Source organism: Chrysemys picta, chromosome 11, assembly GCF_011386835.1.
Source record: "Chrysemys picta bellii isolate R12L10 chromosome 11, ASM1138683v2, whole genome shotgun sequence".
NCBI lineage: Eukaryota > Metazoa > Chordata > Testudines > Emydidae > Chrysemys > Chrysemys picta.
The window spans coordinates 22,717,646-22,732,835 of NC_088801.1; the positions used below are offsets into that span (position 1 = coordinate 22,717,646).

The window sequence follows — 15,190 nt, forward strand, 5'->3', positions numbered from 1 at the left end:
ATCTGAAAGGGCAAAATTATACTGTCCTCATTTGTGAAGTGCTTTGCGATCAACTGATGACAAACATTATATAACTAGTTGTAGTAGTAGTAGTAAAAATGAGGGACAAAAAAGATGAGTCAAGGTGATATTAACATCACTCAGCTATTGCCCCGATCAAACGCAGAAGGAACTTTATGGAACTTATTTGTTTTAAGTATTATTGTCTGGGATGTGTAGTGGCCTGTAAGGCATTGAGTAGCTCCTGAGAGATACTTAGTGCATCCCAAACCTGTTGACTTTGGTGGAACTCACGGATGTGGGCATCTCATGGGATTGAGACCCTGGTAACTTGGTCAGATAAAAGATGGCCTACTGTAGAGCTGAGGTACACCTTCTTCTACAGTCTCAGTTCTCTCCAGCTGTATCAGTCAGAACTAATCTATTCTGTACAAGCATTTTTCAGGTTCAGTGGTGCAAAGTAAGCATTAAAAAAAAACAGGAAATATTTTTTTTCTTTTGCTTTAATTAAGAAATAGCCTAATGAATGTTTAAAATAACACACACACGCACACACACACGTAATTCCCACTGAGATCCCTGAAAAAAGGGATATATATTGTATTAAAGGGAGGATTAATAGGCCCTTCAGAGTGGTGCTAGCAACAATGCTAGAATAATCTGCCAGTTGAACTTGATCCACTCTCTTTTTATCTGGCAACTGTCCCCATTTCTGTACGTTCAATTTATACTACCTTTTTAATTTTTATTTGTAGAAAGCAGGATATAAACCAGAATGGGTGGATTTGTGTGGAGCTAACATTGAATGGACTACAGAGAAATCTAGTAGAAAGAATGTCTTTCAGGTAAGAGACAATTTGTTCATTCCATTCTCCCTTTAAGCCTTTAAGGTTAAGATCTAGGTTTTAGTTCCATATTTAGATATTTTAGTAACTACAGATTGATCTAATACAGCACTTGTTTCTTAAACAAATTTAAAAGCATAACATTTTATCCAGCCTCGGTTTACTATTTTTTTCTAGGCTAAAGAGTCCTGATGATTGAATCTACTAAAAACACTTGAGAACCTGTTGATTTATTGATTAATGTTCCAACATTCAATTTGTTTTTAAAACTTAGCAGGTAATTGCTTTGGGTTTAAGCCTGGAATCCTTGACCTAAAGAACTTCCATAAACAGAACTTTCTCAAATTGCTTACTTAAGCTCTGATCCAACTGAGTGTGGTTACTCTGTTTATTTTTATTGCTGCTCACGGCTGTGATGACCCAGGTTCATTCCTGAGTGGAGAGGGCTGGAAGGAAAAGAACCTGGCAGCCATCAGAGCCAATTCAGAAGTTTATATATTTTTCATGTGCTGATCATTTTATTTGATGGAAAACAATGTCACTTAATTTTTTTTCATCCACATGCCATTTAATTGAATGGCAAGATAAATGCCTTTCAAGGATGAGAAAGGCATTATTCTAGGGTTGAAATTCCAGGATCTGGATGCTAAAAAAAGGTTGTTACAACACTTCCACTATAGGGGCCCAGTCCAACACCCATTGAAATCAATGGAAAGGCTTTTGTTGATGTCATGGGAGTTGAATCAAGCGCTATCATAAGATGTTTTCTATTCGAGGATTTGGAATTTTATATAGGGCTTCAGTAGTGAGGATCTAACAATGAGAACTTTCCTTTCTTCAACTGTTATTTATATATTAAATTGATTTATTTTAGTAAGGCGACTAGTGTACCTCTAGTTCATACCCTGGTTTTACAGTAAGGTAAAGTTTATACAGTGTGAGTTTGGTAAATACGGGAGTCAGTTAACATTAGCCTTACAAAAGAGATGACTGTATATTTAGCTGTTAAAAGGGTATAAAATTGTGCTTAATAGTATTTTATTTCACCAAATTGATCACTATCTGAACCTGAAACTTAGATCTTGTCTACACACAAAAGGCACTCATGACTTTTTTGCAATGTTTTTCCATTTATGCTTCTGGAGTGGGGGAAGAACAAGCAGAGAGGTGAGCAAAGAGTAGTAGAAGAAGAGAAATGTAACAAAATTATTTCAAATCTCAAAATAAGGTCTGAACTTTTGGGTAAGGACTTAGGTCTTATTGTCATCAAACTTATTCACCCTTCCTTGTTCTCTTACTTAGAGGTTCATTATCCCTTCAGTAATCTCCCCTGGATCTCTGTCCTGCTCCTCATGTCATCCATGCAGAGCTGTATGTGCTGGACTTGTGCCCTACAACATCTAGGACAGAAGAGGAGGGGAGGGTGTATTTTCAGGACATATAATTCCTGCCAGATAGAGTAAAAAATGGGCATGTCAATTAACCAGGCTGCACATGGCATCACTAGCAGTTATTGAATTGCTTCCAAGGCAGGAGCAGGTATGGATTACAGGCTGGGGAGAAGTAAGAGTAAACACTGCTTAATATGTTGATGCCAAGACCTTTGAAGACTGGACTATATTGGAATTTAGATCTTTACAACAGTGAAGCAGTGATGCCTCCACAGGTCCACTCCAAAGCAGTGATGCTTCCATAGGTGAGCCTCAGTGACCTCTACTGGATTAGAATCATCTCAAGAAATGGGCCATTCTGCTTCTAGCCCTGCTCTGTAGGCGAGGCCCTTTTTTAGAACTGGTGTAGTAGGCTCCATGCCATCTATCCTACAGCTACTAGTGTGACAGAATATCGAGTGGGGCTGGGACATGGCTGGCATGGGTTGAGCTCTGGGTATCTTCAGCTGGTTCAAATTTCCTTAGGGACTGTTGCCAGGTTGAAATTGTTAGAGTAGTTACCAAGCGGCTTTTACATGCAGCGGTGACTGGGGTGAGACAAAGAATTAGGGACTGTAACTGTCTTCGTGAAAGGGCTCATCCCTTACCTGCCATCTGTTGGTGCAACAGATAATTTGGACCCATTCGATCTAAAAATATAAGGGGAATATTTTTTAAAGCACCTAAAGGATTTAAGATCATTGAAAATCAATAGGACATGTGCACCTAACTCCCTTAGGTGCTTTTGCAATTATCCTCTTAAATCTGACAGTGATTTATAAAATATGAGGTTTGACAATTCTTGGGTAATCCATAGAGCATATTGGTATGGTGAACTACTCAATTTTGCTCTCATTCTTCAGTTTTGTCTCCCTAAAAGTCATAAAATATAACTTTAGCTAAATTCTGCAAACCCTTACACATTAGAAGAGCTAATGGAGATCACTGAACTATTTGAGTATGAGTATAGAGAAGAATTAGGCTCAGTTCTCTTCTGAAACCATTAAATCATTTGTTCATAAGACCAATAACTGAGTGGGAGAGAAATCAGAGATATAAACCTAAAAGGGTGGAGCAGTGGTTAGATGGATCAAGGAGATATATTAGAAGTCTGTGCCAGATGGCAAGAGTTGTGGTACCAACAGTGGTGGCATTTTGGGAAAGGACTGAAAGGAAGGATTGATGCTAGATGAATGGAAACAGTAGGAAGGGGAGTAAAGCAAGAGTCCAGACAGAGTTTTAAAATCAAGGAAGGTGGCTTATATTTGGATACTGAATGTGCTGGAAACACTCTTGATGTTTTATTTATTTATTTAGCCATCCTTTGACTATCTACCTATTCATAGTTCTGTTGGAATGGAAAGAATCCGGAAGGCTTTGCTGGAAAACTAAATCTAGATGACTTGCACTGCTATCTGATTAGCTACATTAGCTGGCCTAACTCTGAAATTATCAGAATAAATATGATTACACGTTCAAAGGACAGCAACAAAGCATGATCGGTGGGTTTTTGTTTCATTACAAACTGAATAATAAAGCATTCATTCTTGACTAAAACAGAGCAATGTTGGTTTCTGTTCATGCGTTGTATCAGAACTGGCTACAGAATTCTGAGTTTGATTTACCCTGGATACTCAGTCTGAGACCAAGAATTATAGTTTACAAATAGAAAATGACTATTGAGATTTTGTGTTAAAGAAAATCCGAACAGCCAAAGTTGCAGGAAATGTGGAATTTGAGTTCTAACTAAGACAGGTAATGGCTTAGTAAATGCATACCAACAAAGAGATGGACTATACATAATTAATTAATATGGAATATATTATTTGGGTGGAAAAATATATAAACCTACAGCAAATGAAATTCAGGCAGGAAGGTTTGGGGTTGGATTTTGATCTTGCACATGTTTAACTTCACTGTTTTTAATGGAGTTATTCCTTTTCTAAACTAAGGTAGGTCTGATCAAAACAAGCTCTAATTAATTTAAAATGTGCGCACATTATCTATTTCCGTGCATTTTAAACACTCCAGTTTAATCAAATAATGCATAGCAGTGTCCTGCAGCATGACTTACCTTTGTTTATTCTGTTGATGATATAGCGCCAGTAAACTGAACTACTTTGAAGCAGTTTCAACAAAATCTGAGCAAACAGAGCAATTTGCAGTGAGATACTGTAGTGTTCTCTATGGCTAACCGATGTGATGCACTAGGTCTTCATCAGAGACGTGGTGAATAAAAGAAGATTTATGTTCAAATCACATGCTTTAAACATTTCTGCTAAGTGCTAGTTTGCTCTTTGGTATTTAGCCTGAAATTTAAAGCATTGAGGATTAAAAGGATTACAACATAATCTTAAATAATCCTAAGTGTCATTTACAGAGAGATGGTTGTAATAACTAAATAAAACCATGTTAAGGGATGGCGGTATTGTCAATCAGCAACTGGAACAGAAAGAGTGCCTCTGTCATCCCATCTTTCTCCTTTCTCTCTTTTACTTGGTTCAATTTTGCATCAGATAGGTACATCTTGATGTGAGCTATAGCTGAAGAAAATAACAACATGATGGAATGCTTTGCAGCCAGCACTAATATGGTAACTGAGGCATTAGTAACTAGATTAGTTGAAAAATGTTCTCGATGCTCAATGTTGTGTGCTTGTGGAGAACTTTTCAGAGTAGGGTTTATCCACGTCTCCTGCTTTGCTCATGCTCTTCCTCCTCACGTGTAAGCCAAACCACCCTTTGTGAGTTTAAAATTATGACAAGACTCTTGGGAGGAAGTTGCAGTGTTCATTTGACCTTAATATACCCGTGGCTCCACAATGCTAAGGTTTCATTAATACAAAATCCTGCAGCAATGGAATGACTTGTAGGGAGGTTTCTTTTTGGTTGATTAAAAAAAAAAGTCAGTGTTAAAAAGTCGCTATTTGGCATATGCATGAATTAGTAAGCAGCTTCATTCCCCTAATAGCTTCATTCATTTAACAAACAAAGTCATTATTTTATTTCATTGGTGTTTCTGTTCATTTTCCAAGTTCATTTGTTTATAAAGGTTTTGTTACATAAATTACAGAGACTGATACACAGGCTTTTGCCACAGCCTTAATGTGATATTGACTTTAATTTCAAAAGGCTGCAGCTCTGTCAGTTTACTCATATTCATAAAATTCTAACATGTAAAAGCTAGAAAACAAGGCAAGAAATGTAGTGAAAAATACTAGAAAGTTCTGTATTTTGGTTGAAAATATAGTTGCACCTAGACCCAATGTAAAAGAGATTGTCCTACAGCTAGTAAGCATATAACATGCCTGATTCTGATCTCAGTTATACTGGTGTAAATCCAGAGCAACTTCATTATCTTCAGTGGAGTTATTCCAGATTTACACCAAGATCAGAATCTGACCCATACATTTTCTGTTCTCTTCTGTACAATACAGGTTCTTAAATAGCCCTCATCACCATAATACCTGAGCGTCTTCCAGTAGTGCATTAAGTGACATGACTGACATCTGTCACATGTGGTTTATTTTCTCTCCCTCATACTCTCTCCAGGGTGAGAATTGTGTGCATGGTATAATGTTTTCTTTTGGTAGAGTTTGGGAGTTTGGTTTTGTTTGTTTTAAATGTATGCACTGCTGTGTATTTGTTTTAGAGAAGGCAGGTCAAAATTGCACTTGGAAATGTAGATGGTGATGTTTGTGATGATCCTTAGTTCCTTTCAGAGTTTGTTCCACAGTCTCTGATGTGGGCCCAAAAGAAAGCTCTGTCTTCTGCATTAACTTTAGATCCACAGAAAGCTTTTGTCTGTAACACATATGGTCAGTGTACTAACTTTTGCTGGCATTATGTTTTATAAATAGTGGATGGATCTGGCCCTGTTTTAGATACCTTTATGTTAATTTATCCACGTGTGGAAGTTACATTTATTTTTTGTGGGTTTAACTGATATCCCAGAGATCTGAATTTATCCTAATCTAATTTCATATCTTTAAATAATTGGCTACATATATAATGTTATGACAGTGTCAGTAGTTTAATAACCTGTGATTATTATCTAGAAAGTAATAGGAAATTGGATCAAAAGAAAAAGGCTTGAACAGGGGCTAGTAGAGAGGATTCCTGAGGTGTTTTTTCCCCTCCTACACAGGAATGATATAAATAACTCCCATTGAAGTCAGTGAGAGTTACTTGTATGTTGCAGTGGGAGAAGTGGGTTGCTGGATTGTATTTCCAGTTGTCCCAAATATTAATATATGGAGATATGCTATCTCCTAGAACTGGAAGGGACCCTGAAAGGTCATCGAGTCCAGCCCCCTGCCTTCACTAGCAGGACCAAGTACTGATTTTGCCCCAGAGCCCTAAATGGCCCTCTCAAGGATTGAATTTATAACCCTGGGTTTAGCAGGCCAATATTCCTCCCCCTGGGATTTGCTATCTAACACTATTGGGTGAGTTACATAGACTTGGATTTTCAAAGATGTACATGCAAAAGTGTACACAGAACATCTATAGGATATGGGAAAGCTGGGGTGGGCACCTGGGAAATTATGTGCCTGTGCAAATTCCTGCTTCATGAACACATCAGGCACTTTGCTTGTGCAATTTGGGTGCAAGGCAGAAGTGCACACACTCTATTGTGGGGGACTTAATCTCTGTGCGGTTTATTTTTCCATTTCTAAAATTAGTGTAATACTGTATCTTACAGAGATGTGGATGTAAAATATAGTAAGAACTTTGGTGCTTTATCAGTACAAATTCTGATATCAGAATTAATGGAGCTGATTCTCCTCTCTTACCACTTTTACACTGGTGCAATTCCACTGACATCACTGGAGTTACTCTTGATTTACCCTGAATTGAGAATTATTTATTAATCATTTCTTAATTATGTTATTATCTTTTTACTTAAAGTAGCATTAAAAATAAGCCCAGGCTTTTACCAGTTTTCTGCCTCACTCTTTTGATACCTGCAGTTACCATAAGCATCAAAGGCAGAAAATTCAGACACACATTAGATCTCAACTTTTGCTTTAGAAATTTTAGATCTCAACTTTTGCTTTAGAAATTACTGCTACAGTAGAACACTGTGTCACACAAAACCAGACGGAAGCATATGCAAGTAATGCCAGGTAGAGCTGTGTTTTCACTGTGTGCATGGCTGCAGAATATTTTATCCCTGATTAACAATGAAAAGCAGGAAAGCTAGTAACTGTGGTTATATAGCTGGTTTTAGGAGGACTGAACACATTTGTACAGAATGTGTAACTGTGTGTGTGTGTGTAATGCACACTGCAAACATTATAAGGTTGAAAAGTCAACTCTATTCTAAGGGCTAATGCCTGTCTGAGCGAGGGCCATGCTGGGAGACAAGAGAAGCACTTCCTGAACTGGGGCCTTTGGGTGTAAGGTGGAGGAACTGTCATAATGCCCTGGTGGCGTATGGAACAGGGTGTGAGGCATTCGTTGTGCCCGCTCTCCCCTGGAAAAAGGATACCAGAGACGTGGAGAGTGAGAAGGCAGGTTCATTGCCTTTTTGCCTCAGCCAGTGAATGGAGTGTGGACAACACAATCTGCTCCATCCATTCATAGGTGCTGGAACTAGGGGTGCTGCCGCACCATTTGGCTTGAAGTTGTTTCCATCATATACAGGGTTTACAGTATGGTTCAATGGCTCTCAGCACCCCCACTATACAAATCGTTCCAGCCCCCCTGCATCCATTACCTCCCCTGCAGATTGTGGCAGAGCTCTCTGGGGCTCCTCCCAAAGTAGCACAGCTCATTACTGCCCCCTACCTAGGACAGTGACACAAATGCCACTGACTGTCTTTATTTCATGACTTACAAACAGCCCAACAATGCTTATTTTACCAGACTATCAGACAGTCTTAGGAAATCAGTGAGTTTCACTGGGCTACTGAGAATCCAGTTTAGCCCTATGTTTGTTGTGCTTACCAGAAAGGGACAATTTTGGCCAGAAGTTTGTGACATGTATGACTAGCAAATGGTTTCATATTGTCCACCTTGCCCATCAGGGTACCACTACAAGAAAATGAAATAAAACTCAGGTTGCTTTTGATCGACTAGGCTCACAGGCTGATAAATGGTTGATGAAATTCAATTTTGAGAGATGCAAGGTAATGAGACTGGGGCAAGAAAAAAAAAGGAAAGGGAATATACGCTCAGTGGTTCTGTGATACAAATCAGTGATCAGAATATGTGGGTAGTGGTGGATAAAACTCTCAAATCTTTTTCTCTTTGCTTAATGGCAGGAAAAAGAAAACAAGGCCTTGAATTGCATACATAAGAGCAATAAAGAGAAGTTGAAATTATACAGGTACTTTATAGAGACTGAGAGAGAGCCCCTGTACTGTGCACAGTATTCATCATGTTATTTCAAACAGTATATGGAAAAACAGAGAAGATCTGGTAGAGAAAAGCTGGATTGAGGCCGAGACTTGAGGATTTTATATATATAAAGAGTTTGGGAAACAAAGTCATAGAATCGTAGAACTTTTCTTCATCCTTTCTAAAAGAGAAGGTTGAAGGAGCATCTACTTGTTCATGAGCTGGCAATGTAAGCAGATGATGAAACAGTTGCTACAAAAGTTTAGGCAGAATTTCTTCCCCTTATTCATCTATTCAAGTTTTTACAATTAGTGTCCGAGCATCTACTTGGAGCCTGATTCTGTAGCCATGCCACATATATAAAGAACTCTCATTGGGTTCAAGGGAGGTTTGCATGTTTCATGACTACAAATTTGGGACTGTAGAGAGTTTTTAACTCTCTGCCAATAGTGACTTGCTTTTCTTTTCGCTAAAAAAATCTAACCCCCCAAGTTATTGATAGTGTGAAACCTACTCTAACAGCCACCTCCAGTAGGCAATCTCCTGGAATTATAGAATCATAGAAGATTAGGGTTGGAAGAGACCTCAGGAGGTCATCTAGTCCAACCCCTGCTCAAAGCAGGACCAATCCCAACTAAATCAGGGCTTTGTCAAGCTGGGCCTTAAAAACCTCTAAGGATGGAGATTCCACCACTTCCTTAGGTAACCCATTCCAGTGCTTCACCACCCTCCTAGTGAAATAGTTTTTCCTAATATCCACCCTAGACCTCCCATACTGCAACTTGAGATCATTGCTCCTTGTTCTGTCATCTGCGACCACTGAGAACAGCCGAGCTCTATCTTCTTTGGAACTCCCCTTCAGGTAGTTGAAGGCTGCAATCAAATCACCCCTCGCTCTTCTCTTCTGCAGACTAAATAAGCCCAGTTCCCTCACCCTCTCCTCATAAATCATGTGCCCCAGCCCCCAATCATTTTTGTTGCCCTCCGCTGGACTCTCTCCAATTTGTCCCCATCCTTTCTGGGGGGGGGGGGGGGGGGGCGGGAAACTGGATGTAATACTCCAGATGTGACCTCACCAGTGCCAAATAGAGGCGAATAATTACTTCCCTTGATCTGCTGGCAATGCTCCTACTAATGCAGCCCAATATGCCATTGGCCTTCTTGGCAACAAGGGCACACAGTTAAGTCATATCCAGCTTCTCGTCCACTGTAATCCCCAGGTCCTTTTCTGCAGAACTGCTGCTTAGCAAGTCGGTCCCCAGCCTGTATCGGTTCATGGGATTTTTCTGTCCTTGTTGAATCTCATCAGATTTCTTTTGGCCCAATCCTCCAATTTTTTTAGGTCACTCTGGACTCTATCCCTACCCTCCAGTGTATCTACCTCTCCCCCCAGCTTAGTGTCATCCACGAACTTGCTGAGTGTGCAATCCATCCCATCATCCAGATCCTTAATGAAGATGTTGAACAAAACCACTCTAACTGGCCACTCTAAAATATACCCAACGTTTCCAGTGCAAATGCAGTAGATTTTTAGTAACAGCTTCTCGGATTGACGGTCCTCTTTTGCTAGTCCACTGAAGATGCCTTTCACTGTGTCTGGAATAACCTCTTCAGAACTGCAGTTCCCACGCACTACTTTAAAAGGAGATAGATAAGGCTATGGAGGAAGATTATCTTGTTGGTGTGTGAGGGGGTGATACTGACAGGAAAGGCTTAAAGGCTACTTGCCTTCTTCCCTTAAATTCCTTGCTAGGCCATGTGATGGGCAAATAGCCCTTACCTCTTTCCTGGCTGTTTCACCTTGTCACAGTGGGCAAAGCTGCTAACTGAAATATGGGGACAGGACTGTGAACCTCCTGGTCTTTTTGTGTACTGAAATCTCCTATGTTTACACGCGGTGAGCCAAAAACAGGCTGGCCTAAATGGACATAGTTCCACTGAAGACCGCGAGTGGAATTCTGCTCTTATTTGTAAGGGTGTATATCTGAACTCCAATGAAGCCAGTGTGTGAATGAGAGATGGATTTGCCTCCCTGGGCTTGATCCTCCTCTGTGTTGCCCCTTAGGTAATCATTTACATGTGTGGAAAGTGCATGTAAAATGCTACAAGTGGAAATGGTGTCATTTTACACTCACTGAGCCAAATCCTCAATTGGTGTAACCCAACATAGCTCCATCTGGCTCATTGTATACAGATATAAATGAGTACATCAGGTACAGAAGCAGTGGATAATCAAGTCTCATATTATTGCCTGCACTTACACTGGGGCTGAATTTGGCCCTATGTGTTTTAGTAAATCCTTGCTACTCACAAATGAAAATCTAGTCAAAGGTTGCTGTGAAGAATGATTTGACTGATTTTTTTTAAAACTATAACTTTTAACCAGACAATAGACATTTAATTTCAGTCGGCTGAAATGATGATAATAATAAAAAGAATTGCTTGAAAGTAGTCTTTTTAAGTGACCCTATCTAGGTAGGGATGTAACTTTTGCTATGTCTCTATCTGCAAAGGGGGTGGGTATAGATATACATGTGCGTCTCAAGAAATTATGTGACTCAATTAGCTTTTGACAGCTACACTGCAGCTTTCATAACTGCAGATGTTATTTGTCCATCAGAAAGAAAAATATTTATTTCAAGCCACGGGCATTTTCTGTTTTACAAAAATAAAATGTAACATCAGTTAATGCTTAATGTGCATGTGAAGTCATTTTGGTGGAGCAGAACAACTGAAGAACGTAAGGGCCCAAATAGATGGTTACAGAGTAGGGAAAGCAATAGCAGCATTGATTTCCACTATATACTGTGAAAGAGCAATCTCAGCTAGTCAGCCATAACCAACTTTATGAATGCAAAGCTGTTTATTTTTCTTTACTTTTTGGCTGAATTCATTTTGGTTTGTTCATATCTAAAGAAGTAACTATTGTTTTATAATTTAAATGTGAAATGGAAGTGCACAATGGTACTGCATTATTCATAAAACACATTGCTGCCATCTGGTGGACAGTATGTGTATCAACACTGGCTTGATTTTATTGTTGCTAGGTTAACAGTTAAAATGTGGAATGCTTTCTAAGAGAGGGGTTTTGTATGATGTTGTTGTTCCAGTGAAACAACTTACAGAGACATAAAATAATTTTACCTGATCTTGTACTTTCATTGACATTCTTGGGTCATCTCGCATGGATTAGACTGTTAATTGATCTTTGAACAGGAGGGATTTTTTTTTCAAAGGGAATGTTTTACAGGTGTAACAAATAGTAGTCATTTGCAACTGATATTTGAAGCAAGTTTTAAAATTCTTACCAAGGAAATAGTTTCTTACTGGTCCTGCTCTTTCAAGCTGATTATTAAATGAGGTAATATCTTATTTAGAAGGAAATATTGCTATTATAAACCTGTAATAACTAGTTTATACGTGCAGCAATATTTTTATATTTTAAAACAGTGAATGACTATGGAGCATTTGATCAGCCGTAGTAAAACTGGGTGGACGCTTTGTAGTGGTAAATAACTTATATAGGATGATGTCTCGGTTAAAGCACAGGGTAAGGAAGGATATCCTGCATGTGACCTTGGAAAAGTCACTGAAACTCTCTAGGATCTGGCCCTGCTTCAGTTTGTCCAGCTGTGAAGTGGGGATATTATTAATATTTTTTCAGCCTCAGAAGGAACTTGTGAGACTTGATTCAGTGTTGTTTTTACAGCATTTTGAGATCAGCAGGCGAAAGGCACTGAAGAAGTGGAAAGTGTGTAAATGTTTCTAAGGGCAGACTTTGGTATGTCATTTAAATGGTTTGGGATCCTTCTGAACAAAAGCTGCTAAATTAATGTAAGTTGGTGCTAAAAAAATTAATGAATATAATATATATATTTGTCTTTATATGTACCCAAACATTGCACATTTCTTTAATGTATCAAACTTATGCAAAGCAGAGACATGAATCGTAAATGAACTCACTCAGAGATAATCAAATCTGACTTGTTTACATGTTTGGAGCTGGTATTTCTGTATTCAGCCACTACATTTTCTAAAAACTTGGCTAAGTCACTTTACTCCATTTTTCTGTTTCTCTTTAATGAGTGAGGCAGATATTTTGATGTTGGCTGTGCAAGCAGAGCCTTGGCTCTCCTCTCTTTGAAAGACAGCACCTCACATTTGCACACAAATGTGTGCCAGATTATGGTAGAGAGTCACATATTTCTGTGTGAGTGGTTTACATAGCAAAAATCCTGTTGGGGAAAGACAGTCCTGGTAGTTGTTTCAAAAGGATGCATGGGGCAGTAGAGGGCAATTTGGTTTTAACAGTCACACAAGTAACACCCTCCATACCTCTTAGAAAACGTACCTCTCCATTTCATGTAGAGCAGTAGTTTTCAAATTGTGATTCACAGACCTCTAGTGGACTGCAGAGCCTTGTTTGGTGTCATAATGCAATAACTGTAGTTAGCAGAAGTGCTCGAGCTAGAGTCTCACTTGGCAGAAAACAAGCTGGAGCTGCCAGTAAGACACTTTCCATATGAGGTCCTCAATTATGGAGCCAACTCCCTGAGTTTCTTGACCTTAAAGATGCACTTCAAAACTATCTCATTTACCTTGTCTGTTGGGGGGGGGGGAAGGGGCATCTTATAGGCTTCTATTTGTGTGTAAAGCCGAACTACACAGGGGCAACAGCAGCAGGGATCAAAGCTGGGACCTCTGGAGCTAAAGGGATGAGCCTCTACTGCATGAACTAAAAGACATTTCTCTTAGCCAAGGCTGTAGTAAGTTCAAAAATCTCTAGTTGGTCTAGCCACCACTAGAGGGGGACAGAGTGCCATGTCAAGCCAGCCTGGGTTACATGTGGATGGGGATATTGATTGAGTTTGGATTCTGTTTCTTGTCTGTTATTTTTCTGTTTTGGAGTGAAGAGCAGCTGCTTTAAGTTTCTGATGTGGTTGTATTTTTAACTGATGACATAAAGGGCTAGAACCCCCAGTAGAAACCTTTTGATATATATTATACAATGAAATAAATAAAAGTAAATAAATAAATTATTATTTTAATTTATTGATAAAAAAGAAGCAGCAGCTGTAAGAAAATGGCTGATACAAGGACAATGTGTTAAATGCGGTGTGGACACAGGAGTAGTATTTGGATGCAGATTAGGAGGAATCATGAGCAAACCTTTTCCTTCACAAGTTGTTCCAAAGAAGTGATATGCCCTCCCTCCTCCTTCTCTTACCTCAACTCACAAAAAGTGCAGTATACATTAACATCTCTTTAATTTAGTTAACACCGTAAAAATGTTTACAAAAGTGGGAAGTCGCCATCATATACATATGCAACAACAACTTAAGTTACTAGATGATTTTATCACTGTGGTCTTCTTAATCAGCCTATCCCTTGTCTGACCTTTTTATTCTTAAACCCCAACCCTGCAAACTTAACTTTATTTACAAATTCATACTTAACTTCCAGTATGTGTGTAGTGTCACAGGTCATAGTCTGCAGGTTTATGATTTAGATTGGCAGTTCTTCAGGACAGGAACCATACATTTTTTATAGATATGGGAGGCAGCTAGCACATATTTAGATTCTATGCAATAAGAGACAATAATCCTCTTTCTTGCTATCTGTATAAATTTACCATGAGCTGGAGATGGATCTTAAATATTCTAGGGAGCATGTCATCTAAGAGAGGCAGCGTTGGAAGTGACTTAATATTGCATAGCTCCTTGAAGAGCAGAGAAATGTTTAACTTGTCACTTGAATGATCAGAAATAACCCATTTTGCCACCGACTTTGTGTCAGAGTTCTCAGGTGGCCGGTAGAGACAGGAGCAGGTGCAGACTGGAATAGGTGCTCGCTAGCATGTAAACAGGCATGACTGGAGCACCTATTGAGTTCTGGTAGTGGGTGGGTGCAAGCCCACCTGTGTCTAAAGGCCCCTCCACCAGCCTATGTGGAGGAACTACTGAGCCTAGAGTTCAAATGAGATTAGGGGACACCAAATGAAAAAAAGCAGAAACCAATATGAGGGTCACAGGATCATAAGTAGGAAACCAGAGGAGGATACCAAGCAGAGAACACCAGACAGCACCCACTGCTCCTCAAATATCTCTAGGGAGACATAGGCCAGAGATGCATGATTGGAGGTAGGACCAGAAATAGGCCCCATAGTCACAGAGAACCTCCCAGTCCGGCATCCTCCTCCTGGTATGATGGATGGCCATTTTGGCCAGTGCCAGGAGGAGATTGTCAAGGAGGTCTCACAACTTAGTGGATAGGGTGCGTAAACCAGGAGGTGTGCAGAAAAGTGCAGCCAGAACCTTAGGAGAAGGTTCTGAAGGAGCCAGAAAAGGTGACTTGTATGTGGGGCCTGTCACTGGAGATAAATGTGTGCCAGGGTCTCATGCTGTAAAAAGGGCAGGTGAGGGGGATGGGGGTGAACCACGCCAGGTACACGCCTGTGCTTACGGCTCCATGAAGGAGCCATCAACTGATATCCCTGGCAGGCCGTGGGACCAAGGTGGAATACAGACTGGCCCACCGGAATTCCTCACGCTCCTCAGATGGCAGAAGGTCC

At 39.7% G+C, this 15,190-nt stretch overlaps 1 protein-coding gene across 3 annotated transcripts in view; it reads left to right on the forward strand.

Annotated features, from left to right (window-relative positions):
• ARHGAP15 (Rho GTPase activating protein 15) overlaps positions 1–15,190 on the forward strand; it is a 456,603-nt gene that overhangs the window by 96,099 nt on the left and 345,314 nt on the right. For all 3 annotated transcript variants that reach the window (XM_065561627.1, XM_005305087.4, XM_065561626.1), the window contains exon 6: positions 756–845. In XM_065561627.1, the coding sequence (XP_065417699.1) occupies positions 756–845 (90 nt within the window). The remainder of the gene's footprint in view (positions 1–755; positions 846–15,190) is intronic.